The sequence below is a fragment of the Malus domestica genome, chromosome 16, assembly GCF_042453785.1.
Source record: "Malus domestica chromosome 16, GDT2T_hap1".
NCBI classification, from domain to species: Eukaryota; Viridiplantae; Streptophyta; class Magnoliopsida; order Rosales; family Rosaceae; genus Malus; species Malus domestica.
Window position 1 is genome coordinate 3,755,284 of NC_091676.1, and position 10,705 is coordinate 3,765,988.

At 37.4% G+C, this 10,705-nt stretch overlaps 1 protein-coding gene across 3 annotated transcripts; it reads left to right on the forward strand.

Moving 5' to 3' along the window:
• The first annotated feature begins 6,443 nt into the window (after nucleotides 1-6,443).
• Nucleotides 6,444-10,370, forward strand: LOC103402761 (transcription factor bHLH49-like). 3 transcript variants are annotated; one of them, XM_070815264.1, is made up of 9 exons: nucleotides 6,465-6,695; nucleotides 7,259-8,242; nucleotides 8,320-8,544; nucleotides 8,613-8,678; nucleotides 8,783-8,851; nucleotides 9,187-9,258; nucleotides 9,354-9,554; nucleotides 9,717-9,810; nucleotides 9,900-10,370. In XM_070815264.1, exons 2-9 carry the CDS (start codon nucleotides 7,331-7,333, stop codon nucleotides 9,935-9,937), a joined length of 1,677 nt encoding a protein of 558 aa, XP_070671365.1. In that variant the 5' UTR covers nucleotides 6,465-6,695; nucleotides 7,259-7,330; the 3' UTR covers nucleotides 9,938-10,370. The 3 variants fall into 3 exon arrangements, with proteins under 3 accessions (XP_070671363.1, XP_070671365.1, XP_070671364.1); XM_070815263.1 differs by having other exon boundaries at nucleotides 6,510-7,123; XM_070815262.1 differs by having other exon boundaries at nucleotides 6,444-8,242.
• The last annotated feature ends 335 nt before the right edge of the window (nucleotides 10,371-10,705 follow it).

The following is a 10,705-nucleotide window of genomic DNA, read 5'->3' on the forward strand; positions in this document are numbered from 1 at the left end:
CCATGGTCTCCATCGATGCTTGCAAGTCCTTTAACTTTGGCTTGCTCTTGGCAACGTCTTGGACCTCGACAGCACGCTCCCTTAGCTCGGAGACTCCGGACACCGTCTCTCCACTTGCCATATCCTACTTTCCTTCAAGTGATTCACGAACTAGGCTCTGATACCAGCTGTCACGGGATGACTCTTTAAGCCTTCCGCCCGTGCGGCACTTAGACTTGAATACCTCGATGAACAAGCTAAGTAAGCCTTCGAAGCCTCGCTTCCCCGGATCGAATCACAAAGAAAGCTAAGATAGCTTGGAGAATGCTAAAATCACTTGGAAGATGGGAGAAATGAAGCTTTGTATTGAAACTTAAGAGAACTTTACAATTGCTTACAATTCTTGGACGGTTTGGCCAAATGGCCTTACCTCCTATTTATAGGCCTAAGTCACCTCCTCAATGGAGGGTTCTAGAATCCCCTACTTACATCCAGAAATATCTAGCATAGTTCTAGATACAACTTGCCTAATCTAGATTGTTCTAGGTGAGGCTTTAAATATGTACACTTGTGTGGAATGTTCCGGAATTCCCTAGATTATCTTGAATGCTCCGCCATGTTCTTGATTTCTCCGGGACGTTCCAGAAGCTTCCATGAAAACATGGCTTCATGGGCTTAGATATATGATGTCTTGGGCATTTCTTTGTTCTTGACACATGGCCCGTGACACTAGGAATATGACCGAGTCAAACAAAATGCGCTGTGCAATTTTACGCTACATATTCCATCATGTACGTACTTCCTTAATCAATTACTTAGTACCTTGAGGGCACGTTTGTTACACCGAACTATCTCGAACTGGATTAGTTTCAAGGACTAAGCTGGACTGGTTTAGACTAGATTAAGCTGGACTAACTTAGTGAAGCGCTTGGTGCAATGTTAGACTAAGAAGTTGGATAATAACAAATTCTAATATTATATTATTTAATATATAAATTATTAATATTTTATTATGATCTAGATGATCGGAGATGACGAGGAGTCGGAGTGGTTGTTGAGCATGACGAGGACGAGAGAGGATAGTCTTAGCTAGTCCCATGGTTATTGGGGGGTCTCGCTAAGACCTCTTAGTGAAGGGTTTTGTCCATGCTAGTCCCCTTTAGTTTCATTAATGTTAGTCCTAGTATGGAACAAACACAGTATTGGACTAACAGCTAGTCCAGTCCAGTTCAATCCCACTTAGTGAGGGCAAACAAACGCCCCGAGAGTCACATTAAGTAATTTTCTATCAAAGCATCTAGAAGCATATAAATATATATAGGCCCTTTAACAAGAGGGATCTTTATTTTTCAAAAAAAAATGAAGACACTTTCTTGACTGTTGAATTGACTTTAATGAAATTGTGTGGTTGATATTAAATCACATGCCACACAATTTCATTAAAGCCAAATCTAACGGCCAAGAGGGTGTCCTCATTTTATTTTTTTTGAAAAATAGGGATCCCTCTTGTTAAAGGATTCCTCTATATATATAAACATATCTACAAAATAGTGAAAAAAAATGGAAGAAGAAGGAATAGCTTTGCAACTTATGAAGGAGAATTTTTTTTTATTGTAACGGGAATACGGGATGATACACCATGTGTTTTTATGTAAGTGGTGATAAATTTTATTTTTTACGTTATTAACTTTTTAACACACATATCTCACAATTTATATAGTGACATGTGTGTGTCGGTCACACTGAAAAATCTCTCCTTATGAAGAACATGATTTAAATATCTGTCGTTGTTGGATTTTTATTTTTTTTCATGGATTTTCTAATTCTAGGGTTTTAATTATGCACAACAGACGTTTTAGTGAAGGATGATAACTCAAGACCAGCTAGCATTTGTTTTAGTGACACTTGTCTTCATTTGACTAACATAGATGCGCTAATGTGCACTGAGTTTGATTAATTGTGATTAAACCTTATTGTTGTTTCGTAATTTTATTTACGAGTACATAGCTATAATGAGAGTGTCTTTGTTATTACAATATAGTTTTGAACACAACAAGTAAAAGTTAAAGATTCACGTGATAAAAACTGAAAATTTTACAATATGTCAATTAATGAGATGCAATGATGTATTAGGCGGTTGGATCTTTATGTTCCAATTTTGATAATTTTAATTTAGCCGTTCAAACACCAATACTTTTTGTATGCATGCCTAAGTTTAAACTTAAATGACACTGTCTGTAAGTACAATAATGGAATTACATAAATCAAATAAGTCTGAAACGTGCTTGTCCAATCGTTTAAAGGGCAAGTCCAAGGTGAAGGATCAAGGAGTACTAGTTTACTTTTCTGAACATATGTATGAAAGAGAGAGAAAGTAAATGATGAACATATTTAATTAGAATTTTTTATCGAGGTTAAAGAATTCTAAAGCTCTAGTTAAGAGATCTCGAATCCCCAACTCTTATATTATCCCATGTTGCCATTCCATGGACGTGATTTGGTTGCTTGCTTGGTTTTTGTTTTCCCAAAAGGAGGGCCATTCCATTGCCAACCAAAAACCAGCTTTCACTACTATTATATAAATTATAATCAATTAAATTTTTTTTTGTGTGCTGGAAACACGGTACACTAAGCACCATACAATTAGTTGAATTATTATTTTTTTTTTAATTTTCACCAATTGTAGTTTTACACTTAGTACACCTAGCCGTGTGTTAGGGCATACTGAAAAATCTCTCAATCAATTGACCTCCTATAAAAGGGATTTGGATCCCCTCATGAGCCCAAGGAGAGGATCCTCCTAACCAAACATTGTGGGCCGTTATATTTTTATTCAACGGCTACAAACAAGGGGATCATTTTAAAGTTATAATAATTATAGTCGTTGTATCACATTCCCGCCCGGGCCCCCGCCACATCCTGGCTCGACTCCACCGTAACACAATATTGTCCGTCGTAACACAATATTGTCCGTTTTGGGTCCCGACCACGCCTTCATTGTTTTATTTCTGGGAACTTAGACGAGAACTTCCCAGTGGGTCACCCATCATGAGATTGCTCTCGCGCAAACTCGCTTAACTTTGGAGTTTTGACGGAACCCGAAGCAAGTGAGCTTCCAAAAAGGCTCGTGCTAAGTAGAGATGTGAATATACATATAAGGCTTACATGATCTACTTCTCTGGACGATGTGGGATCTTACACGTTGAATGAAAATCCAACGGCCCATAATGCTTGGTCAGGAATATTCGCTCTTTGGGCTCAGGAGAGGATCCAAATCCCTATAAAAGAGCACATCATTACACGTGTCAATACGTCATTTGCCTGGTTCTTGGCTTCCTCATAATCTAATTGGAGAAAGAGGAATTGATATGGAGGAATCTTAATCCCTGTCTCCTTAACAAGGCGGTAGCACCCTGAGCCTGTGGGTTTTGTTTTCGTTGTCTTCTCCTTAAATTATCCCCTCTAACCCAGTTCATTCTTTCTCATACGCTGCACATCGAGATAATTAAATCATTTTTTATGTCGTATTATATACCATAATATATGGACCAACTCACCTGTGTGTGTTTAGTTTATTTCCCATCTTGTTTTTCTCTTTTCTAGCTAAAGAGCGTTTGGAAATGCAAAAAAAAAAGAAAAAAGAATACAGTGAAAAATACAAGAAAAGATGTATAAGGTTTACGTCACTCATGACGGTATATTTTTCTTCTTCTAATTCAATAAATTTCTATTATGCCGTTGAGGTTTACAATAAAAGTGCTTAGGAAAATCAAATATCCTTTATGACGATGAGGTTTACAGCGAAAGTGTTTGCAAATGCTTTTAGAAAGGTTAAAATCACTTTTAGAAAGTGTTGTTTCTTATCAGAGCACTCCGAAATTTGGTCAATGTTTATGTGCAAACTTTTTTTTTTTAATTTTATTTTATAGAAACAATCTCAAAATATCAAAATTTTATGATACTTTGAAGTATAAAAGAATTTATCTCAAAGTGAAATTTTCGAGTCTGTGTTTTTTAAATAGCTTGAAGGGAGACTAGGTAGGAGTTTTTTAATGGAGAGTGGAGAGGAGAATCCATTAATCTTAAGGCTTAGGTGACTGTGATTGCAAGTCCCAATGCCAACTAATAATGACATGAGAGAAGGAGAGAAAGGGACACTCCATCAAATGGAGAGATTTTTTGTTGTGACGGGAATACGGATGGTACATCATTTATTTTTATGTAAGTGGTGGAAAATTTTATTTTTTAAGTTATTAATTTTTTAACACATATATCTTACCATTTATATAACGACATGTGGTGTGCCACTCCATGTGATGGTCATACTGAAAAATCTCTCTATCAAATGGTATAAAGTCATGGATTATGATTCTCTTCCTTCCTCTTTCCATTTCCTCCTCTCACATTCTCTTATTTTGTTTTTCTCTTGTTATAAAAAAATTAATATAAGATGTTGACATGACTTAACCGTGACCGTTCAAATAGGAGGGGAGAGAAAAAAAGAGGGGAGATAATCCTACTCCATAAAACCATACCTAATAAAAAAAAATTGAACAAGTTTTTTTTTTTTTTTTTTTACTATACTTTAATTTTTTTAAGTACTAAATTACTTATATTATAACACCTAGTATATCAAATTGTATTTATGATACACTGAAGATCTCTTCCATAGGTGCAGCTTGTTAACAATGAAGATTTCGTAACTGATGGGTCACAACCTTAAGACTGCAGAGGAAAACCTAACCATCTGATTTACATGAAGCATATATAATAGTAGTAATTTTCACGCTCTAGTTCCTTTATGCATCCCTTCTTTTGTTTGTTCTTCGATATTTTTACTAAAAAAAAATCAAACAATGAGAGTTCGAAAATCACTTTTTGGTTATATATAAGAGTAAATTGTAGCAATGGTCCCTCAACTTTAATCAAATTGAAGCAATGATCTCTCAACTAAAAATCAATTATCATTGGTCCCTTAACTTATCAAAATGTGTAGTTATAGTCTTTTTCATGAATTTCATCAAAATAAGTTATGTTGGAATAACCATTTATATAATTAGTATCTCTCAACTTATCAAAGTGTGTAATTATGGTCATTTTCATCAACTTTGTCAAAATTTTTGTCAAAACGAGTTATGTTTGAAGAACCATTGCTACAATTGGGTTAAAGTTAAAGGACTATTTCTCCAGTTGAATTAAAGTTGAGGGACCAATGGTAATGAATTTTTAGTTGAGAGACCATAACTGTACATTTTGATGAGTTGAGAGATCAATAGTAATGGATTTTTAGTTGATGGACTATTGCTCAAATTGAGTTAAAATTAAGGGACCATAACTACAATTTACTCTATATATAATGGAAAGGGATCCTCTCTAGATCCCTTCATCCTAATCTACCAAATCAAGAAATCATTGCCATTGAAATTTGATCAAACGGCTACAAAAAGAGAGTGATTTTAAAAGTTATAATAACTTCAGCCGTTGAATCAAATTTCAATATTCCGAATCTCCTAATTAGGAGGAAGGGATCCGGAGAGGATCCCATTCCATATATAATAGGCAATGTACATGCACCATAGAACAAACAGATACAACATGGAATGTGCTAGGCTGCTAGATAAGATGGTCAAGCTATCAAGATGGGTTGGCGTAGATCTTCCCACACAATAATGCAGATTGCCGACTGCATAAACCAGATGGCTTAATTAATTTCTTAATTAATAATTAAGTTCTCCATTAATAAATGCAGTGTGAAAACGAGCTAGATTTTAGGGCCTTGACCAAACAAACCAAATTAAAGACGTTATTAAGCTCATGTCCCAAGGTGCAATGAAGGACAGCGCAATAAGATAAAAGAAAACCCCCCAAAGCAAAAGTTGGCAATGTCAGTTGCTAGCTAGCTCAACTGGAATAAATCATCTGCTTAAATAATGCGCAACTCGATTGAATAAATCAGAGTTAAAAAATAGAAGTGATTAAAATAAACAGATATTAATTGGTGACATATTATCTCAATAATTAGAATTTTCATATTCAATTCATACTGTTTTTCGAGTTTAAACTCTTGTATAATACCGTTTATAAGAAAAGTGTTAAAAAGATTATCTTAAAATTGAATTTTTTATAAATTCTTTGACAGTTACTGTTTAATATTAATTCCGTGTCAATTTTATAAAATATTATATAAAAAACATAAGATCACTTTAAAAAAAATCTTCTTAACATCTATCTCTCTGAAATTATGATAAATAAAACTCAAGTAAAATAAACTGATATTAATTAGAGTGAGTAAATAAAAGCTAATAAAGATTAGAATAGTAGTAATTTAAAGGTGGTGAAGAAATAAAAAAGCAATGGGTTTTGGGGGGAAGAGAAGAGAGAGTGTGTTTAATAATTTTACAGTGGCAGTGGCGGTGGTTAATCATCTAGAGCTTTCTTTTATATGTAAGCGTGGGTATAAAAGCAAGACCTTTGCCATTACTCCTCTTTCTTTCACTCTCTAAAGCAATCTATCTCTTCAGTCTCTCTTCAGTTTCTCTCTCCTCCTTTTTGGGTGTGCGACAGTGAGTGTAGCCAGAGCTGCCGAGCTAAAAAACAGGAGGGGTTTTGAACAAATTCAAAGCCAACCCAAAACCCAAATTCAATAAGAGGATTGTTTCAAGTACAAAGCTTGAATGGAGGGCAGAGAGCCAAAAGTAGCACAGAATCTCAAACGGGTATCTTTCTCTTAACACTTTTGAAGTTGGCTCTCTTTCTCTCTCTCTCTCTCTCTCTCTGTGTTTCAGAGCTGAGGGTTTCCTGCAACTCTGACTAGGGTTTTGAACGGGGGCATTTATTATGCTGAAATCAATGTTCTTCTAGACTTTTACCAGCCCTTTCTTTGAACTGTCATTTTTTAGTCTTCTGCCTTGGGAGTGCTTCCTCTTGTCAAATATGGTACTGCAAATTTGAGTGGTCTTTGGAAATGGTAGCTGCTAATTTGGTACAGCTTTTTCTGGGTACATGGGTTTTGTTTCACTGTTTTGGAATTTTTCTGCCCATTAATGCAAGTGTGGATCTTTCTCTCGAAGCCCTTTTCTTTGTGTAGTTATCTTCACATAGCACATTATTTCTTTACTTTTTGGGTTTCCTGGATACTCCTGAGGTAATTTTTCTCGGAGAAGCTTGAAGTTCCTTCAATTGCAAGTTTAAAGTTTACATCTTTTGAGATTATTTGAGTTGAATTATACTTTTGCTTACTTCCTCTGTTTTTAATTTGCTTTTTTCTCTCCTGTTTTAGTCAAACTGAAATTAGGGTTCTGGGGTTTTATTTGGGAGATTTTGGCTACTTTTGGCGTTCTTTGGAGAAAACATGGATATGGGTGAGCAAGATAAATTTGAATTAGAGAATAGGAATGATGATCCTATGAATTTTTCTCCTGGGATTACACCAGACTGGAGATTTGGTGGCTCCAATCTCACAAATACATCCATGGGGTTAGTTGCCACTGGAAATTCTATGGCAGTTAGTAAGGGGGATCTAGTTGGTTCTTCTTCTCGGCCCTCGGCTTCAATGGCGGAATCGTTTAACCCGACACTTTGGGATCACCCAACCAGTGCACAAGACCTGGGGTTTTGTGACATGAACGTTCAGACCAGTGCAAGCACTTCGGACTCATTGGGAATTAGGAAAGGCATTCCTGCCTCTTTGAGAAGTGGTATTGATAGAGCACTTGATATGTGCTGGAATCCGCCGAATTCGATGTTGAAAGGGGGAATGTTCTTGCCAAATGGGCCTGGAGTGCTCCCACAGAGTTTGTCTCAGTTTCCAGCGGATTCTGCGTTCATTGAGCGGGCTGCGAGGTTCTCGTGCTTCAATGGCGGGAATTTTAGTGATATGGTCAACCCTTTTGGTGTCCCTGAATCCATGAGTATGTATTCTAAGGGTGGGGGGTTGATGCCGTGGACACAAGAACTTGTAGCCGGTAATGGGTCGAAAGGAGTTCCCGGCGTCCATTCTCAAAGGAATGAGCTAAATGGAGATGTTTCTTTGCCTATGGAGCAAGGGACTACTGAAGGGAGCCCACTGAAGAATGAGAAGAAAAGTGAGAGCCTTGCGAAATCTCATGATGAAGCAAGACACGCTATTGGCGGGTCTGGTAACGAGTCCGATGAAGCTGATTCCAGCGGTGGTGGCGGTGCTGGTCAAGAAGAACCATCGATGCTGGAGGGTGCAAAACCATCTTCTAAGGGCTTTAAGAAAAGGAAAAGGAGTAGTAGGCAGGTAAACCACCATCTGGAAAATGCCTTTTTTTTTACCTTGTTCGTTATGCATGTTATTTAATTTATCTTTGATGACAGGCTAATGAGCTTGATCAAGCCAATGCACAACAACCCGGTGAATCGGCAATGGATATTACTGAATTTCAAGATAAGGGAGAGCAACAACCAGCTTCAACTCCCAACAAGACTACTGGAAAACAGGGGAAACAAGGGTCTCAAGCATCTGATCCGCCGAAAGAAGAATATATTCATGTTAGAGCACGAAGAGGCCAGGCAACAAATAGTCATAGTCTTGCAGAAAGAGTAAGATATTATGTCGAAATATTTTTTATTATTACATTAGGGTGGAGTTTGATCGTTTTTTGGAACAGGTCCGAAGGGAGAAAATCAGTGAGAGGATGAAGTTTCTTCAAGATCTTGTGCCTGGATGCAGCAAGGTTGTCTTGTCTTACTTGAATAATATTTAAAGAACTAATTTATTTCAAATTCGCACCTGAGAGTTGCCTAGTTCATGTTCATGACAAGCAACTGGTTGATGCAGGTAACTGGGAAGGCAGTGATGCTGGACGAAATCATTAACTACGTACAGTCATTGCAACGGCAGGTTGAGGTACGAAAACTTTCTTGATTTCTTTTCTTCCGAGTTGTGCTTCTTAGTATTTCTGGTGTAATTGGTCTTTCCTGCATCGTGTATTCGTGGATAGGAGTAAAAGTTTTGGTTGGGAAACTGGTTTCGTACTGAATTCAACTTTTCTGTCTTCACGAAGGGCTATTCTTAACCTGTTTATGTCGGTTAAGGTGTTGCTTCTAAGGAAAAGATTGCAAATAAATGAGCCCTTTACTAACCATAATCTCAAATTTATGTTCTAAATTCATGCTAGACACGTACTCCTGATTAGTGTAAGGCATTCGATTATATCTTACAGCGGCCTCTTCTTTTTGCAGTTTTTGTCAATGAAGCTTGCTACGGTGAATCCGCGACTCGATTTTAACATTGAAGGCCTCCTTGCAAAAGATGTAAGTCATTTTGCCTGCCTTCCATGGGAAGGCAGAATAATGATCTGTATGTTTGTGCCACATCTGATTCACCCTTGTACATCATATCCACACAGATCCTTCAGTCACGGATCGGACCTTCATCTACGTTGGGGTTTTCTCCGGATATGCCTATGGTTTATCCTCAACTACATCCATCTCAACCGGGACTTATCCAAGCTGGCCTTCCTGGGATGGGGAGCTCTTCTGATCTACTTCGGAGTGCCATGGGTTCCCAAATGACACAAATGACAGGAGGATTCAAGGAGCCTTCTCAGGTATCTTTCAAGCGATCGCTAAATTTCTGTGACATGAACTTTCATAGTCGATGTGGATAATATCCCATACACCATGTACACCTGAATGTTATTCTTCTGCTCAGCTTTCAGAGTCTCTATGTTACGAATCTTACGACTGAACTTCATAATTCCTGTGTTTAGCCACAGCTACCAAATGTGTGGGAGGATGAGCTCCACAACGTTGTCCAGATGAGCTATGGAGGCAGTACTCCTCCGAGTAGCCAAGATGTGGATGGTATGCATCATTAGGTTTTACGTACAACATGCCTCCGATATCTTTCCAGTGTCTTGAGCTAATTTCTCTTCTCTTCGAAAAAATTGCAGGACCAACGCCACCGGGCCAGATGAAAGTTGAACTTTGATTATACGATTCTTATTCATGCCGCGACACTGTTCCGCCCCCATACATGCACAATACTACCGTGATGAAATAACAACGATCATGATTCTCCCTTTCCCCGTCACCTAGGACGATGAAGATACCATCGCCATATTTTGCGGAAGCTCAACCCGTCAAATTTGAAGCTTCCGGCTTTAGGCGATTTGCAGAAACATAATGCAGAAGCAGATGTTACGTTGATATTGTAAGCAGCATTATATGGTGGTATGTATAGAGGCAGAGAAGGTGAAGTTGTTTGTGTTGAAGGGAGTGGATCAGGGAATGTACAGAAATAGAGATGGGCGGTAACAAGGAATTTGCAATGGGAAATGTTGGTCATGTTTTTGTTATTTTTAGATTAACAAATTGTTTTGTTATTATATATCTTTCAATGTCAAGTGTAGTATTATAATTTATTTCTTCTCTCATCTTGTTGCATATTTTAACATGTTTAGTTTACTTTTTGTGGCACAAATTTTTTAGTAAAAATGAAAATTAATCCTAGAAAAACACTTGAAGTGCTTCGGGTGCAATGAGCATTCAAAATGCTCATGTGGGAGTGCTTTTGAAAATGACGCAAAGGCGCTTTTAGAAAAAAATGTTCTGGGGTTCTGAATTGCTTGTGTGCTTCGTGCTTCGGGGTGCAATGAGCATTCAAATGGCTCGTGTGGGAGTGTTTTTTAAAATGAGTGTTTTTTAAAGGGAGTTTTAACGAAAAACATCCGGTACTGTTCATTTTAACGAAAAATTA

What these genes read in the sequence shown, in the direction of transcription:
- LOC103402761 (XM_070815262.1), top strand. Translation starts at nt 7,331, where the DNA reads ATGGATATGGGTGAGCAAGATAAATTTGAATTAGAGAATAGGAATGAT. An exon ending in TTGTGCCTGGATGCAGCAAG is followed by an intron (nt 8,679 to 8,782) that starts GTTGTCTTGTCT and finishes TGGTTGATGCAG; the next exon opens with GTAACTGGGAAGGCAGTGAT. An exon ending in GATTCAAGGAGCCTTCTCAG is followed by an intron (nt 9,555 to 9,716) that starts GTATCTTTCAAG and finishes TCCTGTGTTTAG; the next exon opens with CCACAGCTACCAAATGTGTG.